Source organism: Eleutherodactylus coqui, chromosome 11 (assembly GCF_035609145.1).
Source record: "Eleutherodactylus coqui strain aEleCoq1 chromosome 11, aEleCoq1.hap1, whole genome shotgun sequence".
Classification (NCBI taxonomy): Eukaryota; Metazoa; Chordata; class Amphibia; order Anura; family Eleutherodactylidae; genus Eleutherodactylus; species Eleutherodactylus coqui.
Genome location: NC_089847.1, coordinates 26,160,467 through 26,184,965, shown reverse-complemented (window position 1 = coordinate 26,184,965; position 24,499 = coordinate 26,160,467). Strand labels below are relative to the sequence as shown.

At 47.9% G+C, this 24,499-nt stretch overlaps 1 protein-coding gene across 1 annotated transcript; it reads right to left on the bottom strand.

Moving 5' to 3' along the window:
- Nucleotides 1-243: 243 nt before the first annotated feature.
- TK2 (thymidine kinase 2) lies at nucleotides 244-21,779 on the bottom strand. Its single transcript, XM_066583178.1, has 10 exons — nucleotides 21,547-21,779; nucleotides 17,967-17,998; nucleotides 17,275-17,349; nucleotides 15,932-15,985; nucleotides 14,551-14,640; nucleotides 12,639-12,712; nucleotides 8,999-9,087; nucleotides 7,604-7,683; nucleotides 3,246-3,326; nucleotides 244-712 (listed from the first exon to the last, which is right to left on the bottom strand). Exons 1-10 carry the CDS (start codon nucleotides 21,650-21,652, stop codon nucleotides 635-637), a joined length of 759 nt encoding a protein of 252 aa, XP_066439275.1. The 5' UTR covers nucleotides 21,653-21,779; the 3' UTR covers nucleotides 244-634.
- Between the last annotated feature and the right edge of the window lie 2,720 nt (nucleotides 21,780-24,499).

The window sequence follows — 24,499 nt, the reverse complement described above, 5'->3', positions numbered from 1 at the left end:
CTCCTAGATCCAGAGCAACCACCCACCAATCTGGAGACCAGCCTGTTATGGGGGATAACCTGCCGATATGGAAATATCCCTTTAAGTCAATAGGCCAGGATTGGGATTGGTCCATACCTGGGTCCATAGCCTGCAGATATCTCACACTTAGTCGTGCTTTACCCTTCTCACCTTTTAAAAATCACGTTCAAACCTGCTGTGAACCAATGATCATGAGAATGCAGCGGTAACAAAACTCTCATGTACTTTACAATACTTCCAGTTTATTTAACACATTCAGTAAACCAACATGAAGAAACGACAGCAGTAACATCAGTGTAAGGAATAGAAGGAAATGGGCCCTCTAAAGGGAATATATATAACAGGTGAAAGGGGATAAATATGGCTATTTACACGATATCCTCTATTAGACTCATCAGATACTGATGGGAAGCGATGGAACATTGGTCCACCGATAGCACCCTGTGAGTCGGCTCTCGGTCCCCCATAATGGTGCAGTTGGATTTATATCATATGTTTGCCTATATAGTTCCTCTTGCATAAAGCTGGCGGCTGCTCTTGGATTGGCGCACATCGTCTTTTTTAAGGTCTCCTCTTGCATTATGAGGCACAATGTAACGGCCCCGTTCTTCTGTCAAACTGCAAGGATCTTCCCGCGATTCTCTTCATAATGCTGAATCATTTCCTCCATGTTCTTATCGGCATCTATTACCTGAAAGAGCGAGACCAGATAAAATAACAGGAAGCTGGAGATACAATACGATCAGTCCGTGCCTTTTGGGCTCTACTGACAACTTACTTTTAAAGTTTCAATGGTATCCCTAAAATAGGACAATGTGTGATCAGTGCCGGTCCGACCCCCGAGATCACCACCAATCATAAGAATGAAGGAGCCAATGATGGCGATAGGGCTGAGCTGCAATACCCAACACTGCCAATAGAGGAGAGCAGAAATGTGTCTACACTATAAGGGGCAGCAGCTCTCCTACAGGCATCTCGGCCCTCCATTCTTGTGATCAGTAAAGGTCACAGCGATTGGAGCTTCCTCTCACCCAGATCGGCTAGACTGACAGATCTCTCCCAGTTTGTGTATAGGGAGAGAAACGTCTTTCTGGACAATCTAAACAGGTAAATCCATCTAGGCCCCGCCCCCATGACTCTTGACCATGTTCCTGGCAGCTATGTAAAGCAGGTATGTGCAATGTTAAATAACAAATCCTACATCCCGTACGACTATTCAAAATGACGGAAGTCAAAATGCATAATACATTAAAGGGGTTTTCCAGGTCTTTAACCCCTTAAGGACCAAGTACAGTAAATTTACGATGCTTAGTCTTGGCTTTAATACGTGCTGATAGTAAAAATAGGGCATGGATTAAAGTTCCTGCTCCTGCAATGTAGCAGGAGCAGGTTGAGTCCTGGGCTGTTAACAGCCGAAGGCCCGGAGGAAGAGACCACTTCCACTTCTGCTATTTGACCCAGTGATCATGTGACCAGCAGGTGCCCCTTGCCATAGCAGAGCTGCAGGGTCCTAGCAGAGCCATAGCAGCTATGTGTGTCTACTGTCACTACAGTGGGATGCTTTTCCCTGTAACTGGGGCTCCTATGGATTTACCAGCTACAGTGGAAAAAAAACAACCGCATGGATAAAATACCTAAAAAGTGTCTAGTCTTTTAGGACCAAAACACCCTTGTCCTTTAGGGGTTAAAAAAAGCAAACCTCCCCAAAAAACGTAGAGGCTGAAAATGGTGTAAAGTAAAGAAATATATATACACTCTATACTCTACAGCAGCTCCCCTTTCAGCACTGAAGCCCCAATGCCCACCGCTCAGAACCCAAAATTGTCACATGGGAGTTCTGCCAGAAAAAGGTCATGGAGCAGCAAACGGGAATCCAAAAGGTTCTCCTTCACATCACCAGATGTATATTTATGGTTTCCACATATTGTCAAGTACAATGCATTATAATGGTTTCTATTTCTGGCCTTTTTTAAAAAGGTGTATTAGGCTGGGTTCACACACACCGGAATCCCGGCGAAAATCCCGCAGTTCGGCCGCAGCGAAAAACCGCGAGATTTCCACTGGGAGAAGCGCTGCTTCAAAACCCGCGGCACTTAGCGGTGAGTTTTTGAAGCGGTCTGGCCGCTCGCTCTTCCGCTGCGGCCGGCGCTCCCATAGAGGAGAGCGCGGCCGCAGCGGAGGAAGAAAAAAAAAATGAACATGCTGCGGCCCGCAAATCAGCGCCGCAGCACCGGCTTCTGCTGACTTTGCCGCGGCGGATTCGCCATCCCGTGTGGACAAGATTTCTGAGAAATCTCGTCCACATGGCTGGCTAATCCCGGGATCAGCGGCCGCAGGTGGATTTGCCGCGGCAAAATTCCGGACAGAATTTTCACGGCAAATCCGCCCAGTGTGAACCCAGCCTTACAGTTTTATCATATAAAGGTTGTTGTTTGTATAAAGAACAGTTATACGATGTTCTAGTGTACCCTGCTGTATTAATTCCACAGAGTTTTCAGGATCTCTGCTTGTTGTCACTGACTTAGAACCGAGTGAATACAAAATCTCTCCTGGTCATGTGATCAATTAACAGTTTTACAGGAACGAGCTCTGATACCCGTGCTGTAGTGAGCCGAGCTACTGACCCAAACTGTGAGGAATACTGGACGTATTCGGAAAGGTTAAAGGAGTATTTCCATCTGCAATATCCTCAGGATCTACTGGAAAAGTGCAGCTCTGGGACCTGCATGTATCTCACGTTCTGCCCCATTACCCCTAGCCCGGCTGTATAGTGTGGCCGGGAAGATGGAAACAGCCAAGTAGGCTGTGAATGGAAGTTAGAGGAACAATGCAGCTCAGCGTGCAACACAACCTACAGGTTACAGAAGCAGCGTGCAATACAACCTACAGGTTAGAGAAGCAGCATGGCTTCCTGTGTACGCCGCTTCCATAACTCCCATTCACTTCTATGGAAGTTACAGAAATGCCATTACACAGCCACACTCCTGAGACGTATTCCCACTGAGGTCATGTTTAGCCAAGATGGCAATATCCCTTTAAGTAACTGTTCATTATACAACAAATCAGCTTTATTTGTTGAAACTGTAATACCCCTTTAAGTGAGCCGTCCGCTAGTAAGTCTATTATGTGTGAATCTTGGCTTCTGCCCTTTGGGCTCTCAGAAGCAATTGGAAGAGAACATCAAACTTTGACGAAGGCGAGTGCAGTGGAACAGAATGACTCACAAGAATCGGCGCCGGCACAGGAAACGAGCTCTGCTTAATGAGCCAATCTTCATAGAGGCCGTGGATGGCATACAGGTATTCCTGGAAGAGAAATAAAAAATAATTTACGCCTCGGGCCGGGACTTGCAATGTTGCTTATAGTCACATCCATATTTAATAAGAAGCATCATCTGAGCGGCAGGCCGCTTATGTATTCACACTTTCCTGTACCCTCCATGACCCCACAACTCCCCGCAGGCCCGGCCCACCTGATCCCTGGTTGAGTCGTCCCCTGATCCTCATTAGCGCCTTCCATACAATTCCCTATTATTAGGTATTGCGGTGCGTACCTGACTGTCACCTTGATCAAAGTTACACGACAACTACCTGCCTTATTACTGCTCTCAAAGGGCCGCTGACCCCTTTTATTCACGGAGCTGCTTAAAAAGATCAACACGTAGTTACCGCGCGGCTTCTGCAGGATAATAGGACCCATGTTTGCTGTAGACCTTGCATACGCCTCTTCTAAAGAAACCGTTCACTTACTTAGGAGCTCCACGCGCATCAAGGAGGGAACGGCTGATATTCAGCTATTGTCAGAGCTGCGATGTTCTGCAGGGGCTTCTGTGTACATGAACTTCAATGGCTTACGAGAAAATACACTCGGTAGAAGCTGCAGATCATCAATAGCTTTAAAAGAGAAATACTTCCTCTCGTTAAGAGAGTCGGATTGTATCCGGCTATAAAGGAGGATCGGTCGTGGAGGTAAAAAAAAAAAAATGTCTGTATAGCACCATTGACTGTAATGGGTTAATGTGTTGAACTATTGATGACTTAGGCGGAGGATAGCTCAATAATGATCAGTGGTGTCTGTAATCCAGACCTTAAAGGGGTTGTCCCGCACCGAAACGGGTTTTGTATTTTTTCAACAGCCCCCCCGTTCGGCGCGAGACAACCCCGATGCAGGGGTTAAACAAGAACACCGGACAGCGCTTACCTGAATCCCCGCGCTCCGGTGACTTCTTACTTACCTGCTGAAGATGGCCGCCGGGATCTTCTCCCTCGGTGGACCGCAGGGCTTCTGTGCGGTCCATTGCCGATTCCAGCCTCCTGATTGGCTGGAATCGGCACGTGACAGGGCGGAGCTACACGGAGTCGCTCTCCGGCACGAGCGGCCCCATTGAGAAAAGAAGAAGACCCGGACTGCGCAAGCGCGTCTAATCTGGCGATTAAACGCTGAAAATTAGACGGCTCCATGGAAACGAGGACGCTAGCAACGGAACAGGTAAGTGAAAAATTTCTGATAACTTCTGTATGGCTCATAATTAATGCACAATGTACATTACAAAGTGCATTAATATGGCCATACAGAAGTGTATAGACCCACTTTGTTTCGCGGGACAACCCCTTTAATTGATCAGTAGTTTGCCAGGCTGCTGTTGTAGTGTTACAGGTAACGGACAGCTCTGTTCCTTCTGCAGTGGCTGGTTTTGGTATTGCGGGCACATTTCTCACTAAAGTGAATGGGAACTTTGTCTGCAATACCAAGTCGGGCCATTGCAGAGAGAACAGAACCGTGTGCTGAACTTGTCCCAGATCATGCCGCCCATAGTTCCTGTAACACATTGGCTCTATACAGTAACAGAGTGGCCGAGAGAACTGCTGATCCACTATGGAACTGTGCAGCGGACCCTTAATTGGCTATCCTGAGCATGTCATTAATAGTTAAGAGGAAAAAAAAAAAAAACACCTTTGTTTTAATACTAGCTGATATACCCAGCCTCTCCCGAGTTAATTTGATAAAGCTGTTTACGTGTTGCTTGCACGAAAACTTTTATGAAGTCGTGGTTACTTTAGAGTAACCGAGGAATAAAATATGTATAGACATAGAGGAGCATTAGATTCTCCTCAGGCTGCATGTACCGATGTCCCTCTGCAGAATGTGTCACCCCTCCCACTCTCCTCATTTAGGACATAAAGAATGCTTGCGCCACATTTCATGCTTGTATGACACCGGGACGTTACATTACATAGGGGTTCACTTACTTTTGCAATAAAGCATTGAATAATCACGCTGTGACCCCTTTACTTTTCCTATTTAGGACCTAAAGAATGCTCCTGCCAAATTTCATGGTTGTACGACATCGGGGAGTAAGAGAATTAGTGGCCAGTCAGTCAGGGCTTTCACATTATATATAATATATATATATATATATATATATATATATATATATATATATATATATATATATATATATATATATATATATATATATATACATATACACATACACACAGTTAGTACAAGTCTATTGCTGCAAAGGAGCTAGCACCTCCTTTGCAAGGTTAAGGGGGTTTTGCGGGCAGCGTTCCGCTGTCAGTCCTGGGATGCACTGGGGTCGGAGTGGAAACCGCTGCTCCAACCCGTGTAGTGGTAGTCGCTCGTAATTGCAGGCGCAGCTCTCACTGAAATAAATGGGAGCTGAACCTGCAATTACAAATGCTGGATGGGAGCAGTGACTTCCACTCCCACCCCAGTATATCCTGAGACTGATAGCAGGTGCTGCCTGGAAAACCCCTTTAATAACTATACAACAAAATATTAGTCACCAAGACAAGCAGTTTATACAGTAGCTGGCTAGGAAACAGTAAGAAGGGAGCTTTAAGAACTAAGCACAGATTCTGCAATGGTAATTAATGCTAATTAAAGGGAACCTGTCACCAGGCCGCATGAACACGGGACAAATGTGTGGCTTATTCTGAAACATTGCTGCACTTCAGAATTTAAAAATTTTGAAGTTTGATTCTGTATGGTGCTCTGAGGCACGGAGGCGGCACCACGGCAGCATCATAGTCTGCTTGTGTACAGGGTGAGGGCAGCCATTTTAGAGAATGAGGGCAGAGTAAGGCTGGCGCGGCGTCACCCTCATGATTCAGATTGGAATCCAACTTCATAAGTATGTTTAGGGCACTTTTACACCCGTGTAAAAGTGCCCTAAACATACTTATGAAGTTGGATTCCAATCTGAATCATGAGGGTGACGCCCGAGCGTATAAGTGCCCGACAGCCGTCACAGGGATTGCCGCTCCTATACTTTCACAGAGGAGCCATTGCTAACTGAATGGAGGCCAAGTGTGCTGGAGTTCTCTTCCAGCAGCCCAGCTCCATGCAGAGTAATCAGACACTCGTATATAAATGAACAATTGCCTTTATACACGGTCTGACAGTCGCTTGGTTTTTAGAGCTGAAAACCCGAGAGACTCCAATAAGTCAGCGATTCTCACTTACTTGCCCGTCGGGTCCACCGTTTATAACGGCTGACAGCCACCCATAATCCATGCCGAGTGATTACTTGGGGAAATGTCGGTCGTGTAAAAGTACCTTTAGGCCGCCTGCAGACGGGCGGAGATCCCGCGGGATTTCCGCCACTAAAAGCCTGCATAGGAGTGCATTACAATACGCACTACTATGCAGACGGCCGCGGTTTGGCTGCGCGAAATGTCGCGGGGCAAACCAGGCGCGGCATGTCGTATTTTTGTGCGGGGCTCACAGAGCCTCTCACAGAAACATCACTCACCCAGCCGGCGGCTCCGGTCTGCGCATGCGCCGGCTGCCCGGCAGCCGGCACATGAAAGAGTCGGGGCCGCCGGGCGCGGGTGAGTACGCGCTTCTCCCTGCAGGTGCTGGGGTCGGGTCCCGCGGCGAGAATTCTCGCCACCGAATCCGACCCGCCCGTCTGCAGGCGACCTTATGGTATGTCCACGGGGGGCGGATTTGCTGCAAATTTTCAGTGCAGACTGTCTGCAAGGAAAATCCACAACATTTATAGTAGCGGCAGCAAGGCGAATGAGATTCTTAAAATCTCGCTCAGACGTGGAGGAGAAAATTTGCCTAAAAATTTCTGTGAATAATAGACATGCGGTGCAGAATATAAATCCGCAACACGTCAATTAGCTGCAGCAGATCTGCGGTGTGGATTCCACCTCTTCACATGAGGGGCGAATAACGCACCAAAATCTACAATAAAGGTGTTGATTTTGCGCGGTGGAATGTCTGCTTCAGACACTCCACAGCTAATTCCGCCTGCGCAGACCTAATCTTATGGTGTAGTCACAAGTCGCTGATCTGCCGCAGATTTCAGCTTTTAAATATGAACGCAATTGAATGGGTGTAATTTGCACCAAAAACGGGTCACAAAATCCGCTGCCAATCAGCGACTTGTGAAGGCACCTTAATTCTGAACTGCCGCAGCGTTTCAGAATGAGACATACATACATGGGCGCGCCGGACATACCTGTCCCGGGTTCATGGTGCCTGTTGATCCTGGTGACAGCTTCCCTATAAAGTATGTGCATACAGTTACTCCAGAAGGTCTTACCAGGGGTATCACCCGCTCCTCCTCTCTGCACCTCATCTTTAGTCGCTGGTAGCACGTCTCAGGGGACGTGCGCAGATACACTGCGAAGGCAAACACGGATGACAGCATTATTAACCACGTATTGCCTGTTGATACAGTGTGGAAGACTGTGAAAAATGGATGAGTACTTACTGCCGCTCCCGGTGGACACTTACCAGCTGCACGATGCTCAGGAAGACATATAATCACCCCTACTGCAGAAGTGCCAGACTAATGGGTTTGTGTAACCGGGACGGACCCAACACTACAGTCCCCATATCCCGCAGTAATGGTATGCTCACGCACCGCTGATTTGGTGCGGATCTGCAGCAGGTTTGCCTCTTCCAATTCAATTAAAATTGAAAGGGTGAAATCTGCAGCAGATCAGTGACGTGTAAACGTACCCCAACAGTAGATTGACGAACTGGAACCAACTGCTGCTTCACATGTACATTACTTTGCACACATACGTGACTAATGGGGCCTCCCAACAGATTATGTCAAGGAAGGAAGGATCTGCTATGTTGAATGTCAACGTTCAATCCTTTTGTTTCCCCCGGAGATAAGCGGACACCAGAGCGGTCTGGGTGCATCTTTCTCAATTGCCCCCCATGTAAAAAGACATGAATCCTCAGCTGAACTAAGCGTCCGTGTGTTTGGGGGGGGGGGGGGGGGGTAGTCGGGAAGAATGGCTGCCGGCTGAACAAGCCATTGTAGTTATATGGGCGCCTTACATAGATGATTAACGGGTTGTTTACCGCGCTTCCCCCAGAGAACCTGTTAAACTAGTTTGTTGGCTCTTTCTGCGACAACTGATGGGTTTGTATTTACGGCACGACCACAGAATAGTAGAAAAGAGATACCAGATAAAGGGGGCACCACATCTGGGGAAGCCACTGATCGGGGGTCGCCTTATCCCCATGTAGAATGCTGAGCCCGTTTTTCCCATCTCTCTCAAACCTCAATGGAGAGAACAAAGCACAAGCAGCGCTACCCCTCTACTAAAGCCAATGTGTCATAGAGCAGCACTGCACCAGCACACCGGGGTCTGCTTTCTAGATCGGCGGGGGTCCAGAGGTCATACAGACAGTTATGGTCATTTGTTTCAGTGTGCCAGCTAAACCTAGTAAAATTCCTACAATCCAGCATCAACACAGCTGGATGGGTTCCGGATTATCAGAAATTCTGGGCGGCTAGAAAACCTAAAATAAAACGTTAATACGAAGTTTTGCACAGATCAGAAATGGTTCTGGTCTTGTGAAGCTACACAAAACACTGCAGTTCTGGATTAGAAGACATTTTGGATACCAGATTAAAGGAACTATAATGAAATTATGTGAAACTATGTACCACAAGGCCCAGCATGACTTTACTTACCTATCAGGTCAACAGAAAGGTCAATATTCTTTATGATCCAATTAAACCACTCGGATAAAACCACGTAATCCACGTCAGGCATCTTCCCACTGCAAAATACAAAAGGGAAGCGGATTTAATGTGAAGGGAAGAGAAGCCGCAACAAGACGAAGGATGACGTCTCAGCAGAGAATACGTCGCATAACTCGGCATATTCATCATTTTTTAATATATTGGCTTGCAAGTACACAGCCCATCATACATCTTTAAGGACTGCCGGACAAACGATCCGTTTCCCCCCGACTCCCATATACAAATGATCTGTGTATGTGAGGTAAAAGAAAACTCCCCCTTAACCCTTGAAGGATTCGGCCTAGTTTGATACTTAGGGACGCAACTATTTTGGGGTGATTTTCATCTCAACTTTTCAAAAACCGTAAAACTTTTTCGTTTTTTTTTTTTTTTCTTCTTCAACATAACCACATGAGGACTTGTTTATTGTGGGGTGAGCTGTAGCTTCTATTGGTACTATTTTGGGGCACATATCAATTCTGCCATTGAAAAAAAAACAAAGAAGCACACAGCAGCATTTAGTATGTTATATATTACAGACATACACAGATGGGTGTTTTGAGACTCCATAAATTATATATATTTCAGTTTTTCCACTTTTGCACAATAAAAACCCTTTCTTGATGTCATTAGCCATCCACAATTTTATGGCAGAGGGCTGATGACATCACATCGGGAATTCCATCCGTTAACTCTTTACATGCCGCGATCAACATTGACCACAGCATGTAAGGGATTGGGGTTCTTTGCAGCCACCGTTTATATAAAAACACTAATTTTACCCACCCATAAAAGCCAACCTGACAGTCACACCGCAGCAAAATACACCGCAATATATGCCATGGGGGACTAAAATACGCAGCAAACACACACATTTGATGCATACTGCGTATTACGCACGCCACAGATGCCTATATGAATGACCCCTTAGATCACGTGTCAAACACAAGGCACGCAGGCCGAATCCGTCCCGCTGCCTCATGTTATGTGGCCCGCGGCGTACCGACGCCGCTCACCACTGCAGTGATTACCAGCGGGGGTGCCGCAGCTCCCCGCTGGTAATCGCGCCGTTACCGTCAATCCCGGCGCACACTGACGTCAGTGTGCAGCAGGGATCCTCCTCTCCCGAGTCCCCTGCTCATCAGTTCCACAGGAGAGGACTCAGGGAGGAAGCGTGCCAGGCGCACACACTGAAGTCAGTGTGCACCCAGTCTCAGTGCGAGCAGAGGGGGAGCAGCTCTGACAGCAAGGAGGAGGTAAGTATATGGGTTAAGGGGGTACTATTATTACTGAGTGGGGGCTTATTACTACTGATGGGGGGGCGGGTGTTAATGTTGCTATAGGGGTATTACTACTGAGGGGGTTAATATTACTAATTGGGCCACTGTGGGGGTCCTTATTTTTACTGGGGCCACTATCAGGGTCAGTATTAGAGCTCGTTCACACGGGCGTAATCATATTTCTGTCGCAAAAATGTGCTGCATATTTGTGCAATCGAAAATCGCTTAGGCCTGTATCGCAAAAAATAACGCAGATGGCCCCACTGAAATGGTGCGCAAATATGCAGTGAATACATGGGTTTCCTGCACATTCACCACGTATTTGCGCGGCCAATTCACTTCAATGGCCTATTGGGGTGCGTAATATGTAACATAATAGGTCATGCTGTGTGAAAATATACATCACGTGAATGAACTCATTGACATCAATGGCTTCTATTCACTGCATATTATGTGTGCAAATACGCTGGTGTGAACAGGCCCTTACTGTACTGTCTTAGGCCCCTGCACACAGGTGGAAATTCCACGGCGGGATTTCACGCAGAATTTCCACCCGTGGAAGCGGCCATAGGATTGCATTAGAAAACACAATCGTAGGCAGACGGCCACGATCTGTCCGCGCGAAATCTTGTGCGGAAATCAAAGCACGGCATGCTCTATTTCTGTGCGGGGCTCGCAGAGAAATTTCACTCCCCGGCCGCTGGCTCCGCTCTGCGCATGTGCCGGCTGCCGGCCCGTCACAGAGCCAGAGCCGCGGGAGCAGGTGAGTGCTGCGCTGGTACTTGCAGGGGCTCGGGTCGGATCCCGCTGCAAGAATTCTCGCAGCGGGATCCAACCCGGCCATCTGCAGGCGGCCCTACAATCGGCCCTTTGAGTTTGACACCCCTGCCTTAGATAGACATGAGTGGCAGAGACCATCAGCCTCCAGGTGTAAGTAATGAATGTTGGCCGTACACTAACAGCAAGCAGAGATCCTAAAATGGAGGAAAATGGAAACACAAAGTATATTACACACCGGCATAATGTTTTATCATACAACTAGCTTACCCGTCGCGCGTTGCTGCGAAGACAGACAGACATACATTCATTCGTTTTTATATATCTAGATAACAACCAATCACAGCGCAGCTTTCATGTTACCTCAGTGGTATAATATATATATATATATATATATATAACAACCAATCACAGCACAGCAGCTTTCATGTTACCTTAGCAGTAAGAGAAATAACAACCAATCACAGCGCAACTTTTATTCTGCCTCAGCAATATAAAAAATAGCAACCAATCACAGCGCAGCTTTTATGTTACCTCTGCGGTATTATATATAGCAACCAATCACCGTGCAGCTTTCATGTTACCTCAGTGGTATAATATATAACAACGAATCGCAGCACAGCTTTCATGCAACCTCAGTAGTATAAGAAGTAGCCACCAATCACAGCACAGCTTTCATGTTACCTCAGCAGTATAAGAAATAGCCACCAATCACAGCACAGCTTTTATTTTACCTCAGCATTCTCAATATCCAGCAATTGTCTTGCGAAACGTTCGGTGGATGCATCATTTTGTGGTTGAACACGCCTCCCATTGCTCGTAATACCTTTTGCTTTCGTGCTTGAGATGGAAATCAAACAATCTTTGTCTGGGGGGCATAACTGTCGACGATGCTCGCACGCACCCCACCTATCGTAGGATAGTTGTACTATGCCTATAATCTTCCCAGGAGTGTACTCAGCAACTTCCCAAAGTCTCATGGCAATTGGATGAATGGTGTAGTAATGCATAAAGGACAGACAGACAGACATACATTCATTTATATATATCAGGAAGTGAGAGAATTAGATTCCATACGTAAAATTTGGACGCTAATTGTTTTGCGCTTACAATTGAATAATCGAGTTGGGACCCATTAGCTTTTCCTATTTATGACATAATCAATGCTCGTGCCAAATTTCATGTTTCTACGACATCGGGAAGTGAGAGAATTAGTGGCAACGATGGAAATCAAACAATCTACGTGGGAGGGTCTTAACTGTCGGCGACGCTCGCGCACGCCATTTATCGTAGGATAGTTGTACTATGCCTATAATCTTCCCAGGAGTGTACTCAACAACTTCCCAAAGTTTCATGGCGATCGGATGAATGGTGTAGTAGCGCATAAAGGACAGACAGACAGACAGACAGACAGACAGACAGACAGACAGACAGACAGACATTCAATTTTATATATGTAGATTAATATATTCCATTTGTATAAAGCAGGACGGCCCCTTTAAGAAAATCCGAGAGACAAGAAAACACCTTACCTTTTATAAAGGTTTTCCACAAATATGTACTTGGCGCTGTAGATGGAGCGCTCCATCATCTTACACGGAGCGGGCTGAAAAGAATCAAACCGGTCAGTCCACGATGACATATACTGCACTGCGCTCATTCACTAGTATACAAGTGTTACAACCGGAGAGACACCATTACTACATACAGTCTAGCACAGCTGGGGGGCCCTAGGGACCCAAGAACTAAGGAAGAACAGCTGTACAATCATGAGGCAGCAGCACGCTAGCCGGACATTACTCCATCATACGAAGCGGACGGCTGCAGCTCAGAACACAGCGATTGTATCCCAGAAAGTAAAGTATTTCTGGGGTGCTGTTACACAGCTGGGCTTTGTGGGCATTAAAACACATCAAGAATGCACTCTGAAAGACGCGTGTGCACACATAATGCAGGGGTGTTTTTCAAGGGCATTTTTTTAATGCAGACAAAAACGCTGCCATGTAATAACAGCCTTAAAGTTAAAGCGGTTGTAACACTAAGACTGGTGACTTACCCTCATGATAGGTCAACTATAGCTGATCAGCGTGGTCTGATGCCGGGACCCCCCTGATCATCTGATTGTCAGTGTTTTCATGTACAGAGCTGTTTTATTTCTGGAAGCAGACAGCTCCATATACAGTGCGGTGGCCTAATGTGGTACTGCAGGCCGAGTCCCATCTACTTCAATGAGACTCAGCCTGCAGTACTACACCAGACCCCCCCGCACACCACAACTCCAGCCAGTATCCTCACTCGCAAATACACCATTTTCCTTCACAAACTCTGCTGCTGCATGGGCGGCCGACTCCAACGCATTCTGCGCCAAATTGGGCAATGCGTGTGGATAGTGGCACAAATTACTTTTGGGCCAATAGGATAGTGTATGGAGGCACCATTACTATGGAGCCACTACAACACTGTGGGGGTGCGAAGGGCCATTATTAATCTAGTCAGTGGCAGGTCTCTGCTAATCATCTACTGATGACCCAAACTGGAGGAACCGTCCTCGATCATAGGAGCTGCACAAATCATGGCTGCAATGTACAGTCTACCTGAATGTATTAATGTATGCTACGCTCTTCTACACCAATACAAAGATTTAAAAAAGTTACACAGACTTCAGTGAGGTCACACGTAGGCTGTAATATACACTTTTAAGCTACGCTTGAGCAATTACAGTCTATGGCTGCATCAAGCAATGTGTTTTAATACCCTATTTTTGTATTAAAGGGGTTTTCCAGGGAAATACTTCTGATGACCTATATTTGGGGTCCGCCGTTCCGGCTGATCTGGAGCCTGCTGTCAGCATTACTACACACAGGGGTACGGAGTGGAAGCTGCTGCTCCGACCCCTGTGTAGTGGCTGGCACTTGTAACTGCAGGTACAGCTTCCATTGATTTTAATGACAGCTGCTTCTGCAGTTACAAGCGCCGGCCACTACGCAGGAGTCGGAGCAGCAGCTTCTGCTCTGTAGCAATGTATTATGGCGCTGACACTGAGCACCCAATCAGCAGATCAGCTGGGATCCTGAGGGGCAGACCCCATGGATAGGTCATCAATAGTATTTCCCTGGAAAACCCCTTTAAAACATAGATACTCAACAAATAGCTAAAACGTGATGTGAACATTTCCTTAACCCTTTGAGGACCAGACTGTTCTGTACCTTAAGGACCAGACACTTTTTAGGGATTTTACCCATGTGGCGGTTTTACTGTCCTATTTTTTTTCTTCAGCTACCAAAATTATTTTTTCTGCTTTTTTTTCCGTAAGATATAGGGCGACTTTTTAAAATATCTTTTTCACTGACTTTTTTTCTGTTTTTTAGTTTTATTGGGGGTAAAAAGCAAAAAAATAAAATAAAAAAAATAGCTTCAGTAATAGGATGAAGCCAATATCCTTACTGATGGCGTTGTGTGGGCATCCAACATGGTGAGCTGAACGTAAGTTTGCAATGTTAACCCCCATCTTGCTGGATCCGTGTACATCAGACCCTAAAACAAGGAGGAGATGTAAAGAATATGGATAGAAGTAGTCGTCACATACATAAAATGTAAACATAACTTCATTCACATTAACCCCTTAGTGACCAAGCTTTTTGGGGGGCCCTCCACCCCCACCCCATTTTCATTTTTTCCTCCCCCTTTTTAAAAAAATTTAACTCCTTTATTTATCCATTGACATCGCTGTATGAGGGCTTGTTTTTTGCGGGACGAGTTGTATTTTTCATTGGTGCTATGTAATGTACCAAGGGGAAAGAAATGGGGGGGGGGGGGAGGAAATTCTGCATTTTTGCAGTGCATCTTGTTTCTACGGCGCACAAACTACAACAAAAATGACCTGATAACGTTATTCTATGGGTCGGTACGATTACTACGATACCAAATTTATAGAGTTTTTTTTCTTTTTGCTGTACTACTAGTATTTTTTTTTTTCAAATTTTTTTTTGCCGCCATCTTCTGCGCACTATAGCCTTTTTATTTTTCCGTCGACATAGTAGTGCAAGGGCTCATTTTTTTGCGGGACGTCCTGTATTTTGCGTTGGTATCATTTTAGAATACTTAAGACTGCTTGATCGCTTTTGATTGCATTTTTTCTTGGAGACAGAGCGACCAAAAAAAAAAAAAAGCGCAATTTTGGCGTGTTTTTTTCTGACATTGTTCATCGTGCGGAGTAAATTATGCATTACTTTGATAGATCTGACTTTTACGGAAACAGCGATTTCAAATATGTATTATTGTTTTATTATTCAGATTATATTATAAATAAGGCTTTGTATAAAAAGGTTTGTTTTTTTAATAATTAGTAAAAAACTTAATTGATCTTCTTAACTTATTTTTTTCTTAGCCCCCAGAGGGGGTAAAAACTTGCAATGCTTTGATCGCTCCTACTGCGATTGGGCAGGTAGTCTATCCAGCCACCCCACGGGCATGGCTTGACTGGCATTCTGCCATGACAGCCCTGGGGCCTTTCAGAAGGCCCCCAGCTGCCATGACTCCTGCATGGCTCCCTGCGATCTCATCGCGGGGGGGCTGTATGAGACCCCTGAACATCGTTCATGGCATTTATAGGGTTAACAGCTCCGATGAGCTGCGCAGCTTATCAGAGCTGTTGCTGCCGATTGTCAGCTGTAAGAAACAAACGGCGGCTGCGATCTATGGAGGGAGATCACCCCGCGATCTCTTTTCATACACAGCCCAGCAATACAGGTAGTAAAAACACGATAAGCCAGTCACTAAGGGGTTAAGTCTCCCATTGAAGTCTCTGATTTGTACAATAGCTCACCAGTGGGTTGTGGCCTTGGACATTTCTCCATTTTGCTATCGGCTCCATCAAAACCTTAAAAATTAAATTAAATTATTGAATATTCGGCAAAGAGAATCCCAGCAGTTCTCCGAGGTACAGAAGACGGCAGTTTTATCTGTATCATCAGTACGGCTCTGCGGAGAACAAAGCCCTGGATTCTGTAAGCGTCGCACATTGATACTCCTGTCTAGACAGCTATTCTGTGTCGGTACATTACTACAGCGCGGCACTATCTATCACAATCAGGCGGGATACATGAGAAGTCCATCCGCAGGTCTCCCTACTAAAATCAATCAACAAGAGAAAAAATGTCAAATCTGCGATAAATGGATAGAAAAGGCATAAAAAGTTACAGTAACGTGTTAGTAAATGGACTGTAAGGACCCAGATCTGTGGAGGTCCCCGAGCAGAAAAGTCTTAAATAATGCCGCCATACAATGCACAAAATAATGCCACTACATAAGCCAAATAACAGCTATACAGCGCCTAAATAATAATGCCATACAGTGCCCTAATAATAACACCGTCATACACTGTCCACATAACAGTACTTTCCCAACCATCGGAGACTCGCAGCTGCTGTGACACATCCTGAGGAGGGTAGTAGAGACCCTAAAATAGTGGGGGACTGCAGGCATTTGTCCGCCATATAAGCCAGCCTTGATGAGGACCAATGATGCTCTATGGGACCAACAAGGGGTTGAGTTTCGATTTCCAAAGAGGATTATTCAGAGCCTATAACTGACTATGGGGCAGATTTACTAAGGGTACTTTTAGATGGGACGAAAATCACCCCTGTGCATCTACCCAGCCACTATAGTCGTTCAGTGAACGGAGGTGGAGCGCGCTGGAGATCTTCCATTCACTGTGAACAGGCAGTCACTCAAAGATGAACGACTGCCTGTTTACACCAAGAGATGTAAGCTCACGAATCGCTTCCTTTTCAGTCAGCTGAAATTAGGCAATTTCTGGCTCAGCAAATCCCGCTTTTACAGACCATCAATCAAAAATCATCTATTTGAGCAATTTTTTTGGCTGAAATCCCGTGTAAAAGTCCCCTTAGGCCAGCGCGGGTATGAAGTGCAACAGCTGTAAGCCTCTTAATACAGTCGGTGCCACTTCAGGCCAGCCATCCCCAAAATCTACAAGCTGGCATAAGTGAGATATAGATTTAGATTATATATATGATTTTTGGACAATAAATTGATAAATCTGTCCAACCATACACTACTGGACCGGAACATGTGGAGCCTCAATCCTATGTACAGTACACCACTACAAGCCCCGTGTGATCCCGGCCGTGCACATGTAGACATGCTTACCTCGAGGTTTGCAGTATTGGAGAAATACTCTAAGCAGCTCGTTTTTCCGCTCGCTATGTTCCCCTCCACACAGATCTAACAAGATAAACAATACTAAAGATGGTTAAGAGGAGAAATGTGAATAAGATCCTTCTATTCTGAGATATGATCGCTTTAGAGGGGTTGTACCAAAATATCAAATTATCCCCCCGTCCACAGGATAGGGAATAATGATTGAAGAGGGTCCAACTGCTGGGATTGTGTGAACATGGGGGTTGAAAGTGCTTGCATAAATAGAGTGGAGGTCGCGCATGCGCACTGCAGCTCCATTCACTTCAATGGGAGAGCAGGAGAAGGCTGGGCACTCGCACTCCGCTATTTCCAGCGCTCCCATTGAAAGGTGCAGCCTCCGCGACATTCATGTGACAGCTTTCTGGGACCCCCGTACTCCCAATCACCGAGGATGTCAGCAGTGGGAACCCCACCGATCATAAAGTTATTGCTTATACTCTGGATAGGGCATAACGTTACATCTTGGCACAACTCCTTCAAATTTACACAGAGGCCCAAACCCCAAGGCTGCACTACTGAGCCATGGTAAAATGCCCTCTTCCTCATTTTAGGAGCTTTTGGTACAAAAAAAGCATTTTTCTGTACATCCTGCAAACACGGCAAATATTACATATAAGAAAACAGTGAAGAGCAGAACTTACTGTGCTTTTTGCTTTTTTCATCAAGCCGTTACCTAGAAAAACAGAAAAGTATTGAGACCAAATTAAGATCATATAGACTTCTAGAGACATATAGAGCAAGGCCTCATTATAGTAACAGTGTAGAAAGGAATCCTCTGGCTATCAGGAAACAGTCATCAAGTAGCTGTTTTCAGATCACATTCATATTTCATGTGTCTGTTTAGGACTGTGAATCAGCAGCGGGTGAGACTGTTCATAGAGGAGGTCTGGATGGGACAACACCTTTTGTTTTTTTTGTCAGGCAGCTCAGGATACACAGGGGTGGGAGTACAAGCTGCTGCTCCGACCCCATGCAGTGCCCAGAGCCTGTAACTGCAGGCACAGCTCTCATTGAAACCAGTTGGAGCTTTGCCTGTAATTACAAGTGCCAACCACTACACAGGGCTCGGAGCTGTGGCTTCCACTCTGACCCCCATGTATCGCCGCATTGGAAAACACCTTGAAGGACATAAAAATAGTGGAGTTCCTTACAATCAGAAAGGAAGTTTGCTATAGCAGATAGAAGTCACAGTATACTTGCATCAACTTGAAGAACAGCCATTGACTCCAACCTTTACTCTCCCTGTAATCGTGTGACTAAAGTCACACACAGTTAGCTGGTCAGATGCACCTACTGTCTGACGCCGCTGTAGTAGAATCCCACCAATCGTCTGTGTGTTGTCCAAGTCTTAAAGTTGAAAGATCTGTCCAACTTCATAACCCTATTTTATTCCACACAAATATATATTTATGCGTCTCCATGGTTACAGCCTAAAAACAAACCTTGTACAGTCCGATCTTGCAGTCATACTTTCTTCCATCTGTCCTCTACTACATGCTAACCTACCGAATGTATGCCAGCAAGACGAAAGGGACAGATGGAAGACCATATGACTGTAGGATCAGACTACTAAATGTTTGTAGTCTGTAACCATGGAGACACATAGATCTGTATAGGAGCTGCAGTCATACAACAGGAATTGTACATTTCATGTAAGTGTTAATCATGTTATAATGTGTAGGCTGGTTCCTACGCAGCCACAGACCAAAACGTGTTTGGTAGGAAGTTCAGCGCCTAACCACGAGGAGTGACGACGTCTCGCTGCGGATGTTAGGACACAATACGGTGTTTTGTTAATAATGTTTTTAAAGGGACGCCCTGCTATTAAGGAGTCCTGGGCTAAAAACTGCCTCTCAGGTGCAACTCGCACTTACAGCTAGTATGCACCTACCCTTCAACCTGTTTACAGGACGTATAAAAGCCACATATTATGGCCCACGGAATCTTGTGCGCCAAAGTTGTCTACTAAGAAAATCCATTAGTGGATTCTACGTTAATAGAGGGGAGACCCATGAGCACCCTCTTCCACCCTCGACCCGCTAAAAGGCTGCCTATTCACACCGTGTATTCGCTGCGGGAGTAACAGCGGAAATTAAAGAGTAGATATGGTGGAAAGCCACATGTAAATGATGCCGATTATGATGTGGGCTTTGTTGTAGATCTGCCACAGAGTTCAATGAAAAGCGTGTAATGCCTCTTTTCACCTGTGGGGGTGCTGCAGGGAAATTGAACACTTATTTCTGGGTTCCCTCACAGATGACAGAAGTCAAATACATTACCAATGGATAACGCCAGTCCTCTTCCGTATTCATGTTGTACGTTCCCCTCTTCTTTTAGGATATGTTTGCTCGGGGTGGAAATGTTATGGAATGCGGCAAAATCCACAGCCCATCTGCATCCCGAATAGTCCAAATCCGCACCATTGATGCAGGTTTTGACTTGAAGTCAGCTGTGTACCCGGCGGCCTGTACTGAACGCAGCGGCACTGGTCAGGTGATGGCATTTCGGCATCACTTAACCAGGGGCACTGCGCTCACTAGAGGCCGCCGGGTACAGGGTGAAGGAGTGCGCCGACAGCCGAAGACTTCGGAGGTGAGCTGCGGGTACAAAAAATCTGCATCAATGGGGTGGATTTTGACTCCATGTTTGATGCAGAAATTCTGCGGAATTTCCCACGGACATTACGCAGCATTTACACCCCATGTGTTCATATGAGCGCGATATCGGTCCGAGAAACGCAGCCCGAAAGTTGCGAGGTTCACTGGAAGCGTTTAGCGATTCGTGAGAAAAACAAATCGCTGAACATGTGATTTTCACGCGCGTGAAAAACTGCATGTGTTTTCAATAAGAAAAGGTAAATCGCCCGCGCATGAAACACGGACATGCGAGTGCGATACGATTTTTTTTCTCACCAATCGGAAACAATGGTCAAGTTTCCTGCGGAATGTCTCTTTTTTAAAAATCTCGCAGGATTGCTGCGAGAGAAAAAAGGAAAAGGGCGGCATGTGAATAGACCCATTGAAAACAACGGGGGCGGTATTAGTGCGAGTTGTGCGCGTCTCGCAACACGAGAAAAATCACTCCTACAACGTAAAGCACTGAGCAAGAAATGAGCGATACTCAGCGGTGATCTGCCTGTCTAAACGCTCTGCGCCGGCAGTGAGGTCACCGCTCGTGCGGATCATTTAGTCAACAGTCGTCCGTGTAAATGGCGCACAAGTACGCCCTCTTTATCAAGCGAGGCGTCAAGTCATATGGAATGCGCTAAAGTTCCTTTTACACGTGCCGACGATTAGGGTAACAATTTCAATTTCTAATGATTGTTACCTTATGCTGCCTGGTGTAAAAGTGCGCAATAACGGAACAACAAGTGAAAAAACGCTTGTTTGGTGCATTTTTTAGGCGAACGGTAAAATTAGCATTTGGCGCGGGACATCCCCTCGTGTAAAGATGGAAGTGCTGCTCACAATAATATAAACTCGTACGAACCATCGTTCGTACACACCATGGGGCTTGACCGCCGTCGACACGTAAAAGGGCTCGTTCACACAAGCGTATTTTTCTCACGCTGTGCGAATGTATGAGGAAATATGCGCCGCAAGGGCCCACAGAAATCAATGGGCTTCGGTAAATCTGCATGACATACACGAAAAACCTTCGCATTCGGCACGCACAACATCAACGTGAATTGGTGCGTATGCACGTTCCCGAGCGCGATAGCGGGCAGAGTTTTACAGCCTGATATTGTGTGCCTTGGGCGGTGATCACACGGGGCATTTTTCAAGATGGCACCCACAGACTGCAGAAAAAAATCCACACAAAGCCGTGCGGAAACTGACATGTGGCGCAAATTCTAATTTCACAGCAGATCAGTTACAGCGGCGGATGTTTGATGCGCCAATGTGAGCAAAGGACCTCGAATATCATCAGGTGACAAACATAATAAATTGCAAAATACGCCAATCGCCATCTTTATTGCATCAAGCAAGTACATGATGTCACTTGCTGCAGCCGCCCCTCCCCCTCTGCAGCTGTTGCCCCTGGCAACCAGATCCCATCTCTCATCTATCAAAGGTCTCATTTAGAAAATGAAAGCAGGATTCTGATTGGTCGCTGTGGGGCGCAGCCCCGCCCTCCCTCTCCCACGGGCGCTCCTCGGCTGACAGGGCATGCTGGGAGTTGTAGTCCGGGCCACCAGCGGTATGTGGCTGCGGTACTTACCTCGGCCGTCGCTGTGAAGTAAGCGGCTCATAGCTGGCCGGAGCGGGGGGCGCCGTGTCAGAGCCCGCAGTCCGCTGTAGAGTCGGGATGCTGCTGGCAGTAACATGCCGGGGAGGGCGGCCGCACATGGCGGAACACATCCGGCTTCTAGTCACATCCTCTCCGGCATCGTCACAGCCGGCGGGGAGGAGATGGGAGGGCGGCAGCCGGCGCCGAAGTATATGTCATATATGTGCTGTATATCACTGGGCTGTATCGTGTCATGTGACCCCCATATAACAGTCATGTAGTACACCGGCTGCGGGTCACATGACACCATACAGCACATACCCGCGGAGGGGGGGGGGAGGGGCTCCGCAGACTCCACAGACTCCACAGACTCCACCCCCATGGGCTCTAATGGGGCTGTGGCCCCTCAGGAGATCTCACTTCTCTCTTCTTCCACATTTCTCCTCTTATTAACCCCTTAATGACGCGGCCCTTTTTTTCCCATTTTTGTTTTTCCTCCCCCCTTCATTTATCCCTCGCGGTCGCAGCACGGGGGCTCGTTGTTTACAGGACCAGTTGTGTTATAATTGGCGCTATGGAATTGTATTTCTGGGCGTTATATTAGTATAATCTACTGAAAAACCTAAAAATTATTTCCTGCCGCCATCTAGGGCGGGCGGCCGTGTGGTTTGTACACGACTACGGGGGGCGACCGTGTTGTTTGCACACGACTCCGGGGGGCGGCCGTGTGGTTTGTACACTGCTATGGGGGGGCGGCCATGTTGTTTGTACACGACTCCGGGGGGCGGCCGTGTGGTTTGCACACGACTCCAGGGGGCGGCCGTGTGGTTTGCACACGACTCCAGGGGGCGGCCGTGTGGTTTGTACACTGCTATGGGGGGGCGGCCGTGTTGTTTGTACACGACTCCGGGGGGCGGCCGTGTGGTTTGTACACGACTCCGGGGGGCGGCCGTGTGGTTTGTACACGACTCCGGGGGGCGGCCGTGTGGTTTGTACACGACTCCGGGGGGCGGCCGTGTGGTTTGTACACGACTCCGGGGGGCGGCCGTGTGGTTTGTACACGACTCCGGGGGGCGGCCGTGTGGTTTGTACACGACTCCGGGGGGCGGCCGTGTGGTTTGCACACGACTCCGGGGGGCGGCCGTGTGGTTTGCACACGACTCCGGGGGGCGGCCGTGTGGTTTGTACACGACTCCGGGGGGCGGCCGTGTGGTTTGTACACGACTCCGGGGGGCGGCCGTGTGGTTTGTACACGACTCCGGGGGGCGGCCGTGTGGTTTGTACACGACTCCGGGGGGCGGCCGTGTGGTTTGCACACGACTCCGGGGGGCGGCCGTGTGGTTTGCACACGACTCCGGGGGGCGGCCGTGTGGTTTGTACACGACTCCGGGGGGCGGCCGTGTGGTTTGTACACGACTCCGGGGGGCGGCCGTGTGGTTTGCACACGACTCCGGGGGGCGGCCGTGTGGTTTGCACACGACTCCGGGGGGCGGCCGTGTGGTTTGCACACGACTCCGGGGGGCGGCCGTGTGGTTTGTACACGACTCCGGGGGGCGGCCGTGTGGTTTGTACACGACTCCGGGGGGCGGCCGTGTGGTTTGCACACGACTCCGGGGGGCGGCCGTGTGGTTTGCACACGACTCCGGGGGGCGGCCGTGTGGTTTGCACACGACTCCGGGGGGCGGCCGTGTTGTTTGTACACGACTCCGGGGGGCGGCCGTGTTGTTTGTACACGACTCCGGGGGGCGGCCGTGTTGTTTGTACACGACTCCGGGGGGCGGCCGTGTGGTTTGTACACGACTCCGGGGGGCGGCCGTGTGGTTTGTACACGACTCCGGGGGGCGGCCGTGTGGTTTGTACACGACTCCGGGGGGCGGCCGTGTGGTTTGCACACGACTCCGGGGGGCGGCCGTGTGGTTTGCACACGACTCCGGGGGGCGGCCGTGTGGTTTGTACACGACTCCGGGGGGCGGCCGTGTGGTTTGTACACGACTCCGGGGGGCGGCCGTGTGGTTTGCACACGACTCCGGGGGGCGGCCGTGTGGTTTGCACACGACTCTGGGGGGCGGCCGTGTTGTTTGTACACGACTCCGGGGGGCGGCCGTGTGGTTTGTATACGACTCCGGGGGGCGGCCGTGTGGTTTGTACACGACTCCGGGGGGCGGCCGTGTGGTTTGTACACGACTCCGGGGGGCGGCCGTGTGGTTTGCACACGACTCCGGGGGGCGGCCGTGTGGTTTGCACACGACTCCGGGGGGCGGCCGTGTTGTTTGTACACGACTAATGCGCTAAAGTGAACAAAACTGTGTGAGGCAATGTAATTGCTGCCGGCTACCGTGGATCACACGGGCGTACGGAGCCTGTGTAATACGCAATTCCAATATGGACCTGTGAACCCCGCCCTGAGGTCCCATTGAGAACAGCGAGGGAACGCCAAACACTAGAACGCGCTGCGCTCATGTGCTTCCATGCATAAGAATGGCGTTCATATTCGTGCCTCGCAGCACACAGAAGTCGCGCAAGATTCTTGCCCATGTGACTGCGGCCTCCGTGAAAGCACGGCCGCAAGGCTTTCTCTACGCATCAGGCAGTGGAAGCGGCGGCCTTTATGGATTGTGGCAACCGCTGAGTTATTCACTGGTTTAGCGGACCGTAGAATCTACTGGAAAACTTTTAAAAATTCTAAATGGGCAGAAATGGGAAAAAAAACCACAATTGCGTCTCTCGGGGAGGGCGGAGGTTTTACAGAGTTCAGGTGCAGGAAACATGACTTTTATGGGTTCACTTTTATGTCTTTTAATGCAACGACTGGGAAAAGTTTTTTGTACTTTTAATGTTTTTATTAAAAACTTTATTGTACTTTTTTCTCTTTCCATCTTTCTTTAGTCACAGGGAACCTGAACTTGCAATCGTTTGATCGCTCACGCACAATAAGGCAATACTA

Coding starts and splice junctions, on each gene's coding strand:
- TK2 (XM_066583178.1), bottom strand. CDS start 21,652: ATGTTACTGCCAGCAGCATCCCGACTCTACAGCGGACTGCGGGCTCTG. Junction 14,641..15,931: donor TCCAAGGCCACAACCCACTG/GTGAGCTATTGT, acceptor TCCTTGTTTTAG/GGTCTGATGTACACGGATCC. Junction 12,713..14,550: donor ATGCCCACACAACGCCATCA/GTAAGGATATTG, acceptor GATTCTTTTCAG/CCCGCTCCGTGTAAGATGAT.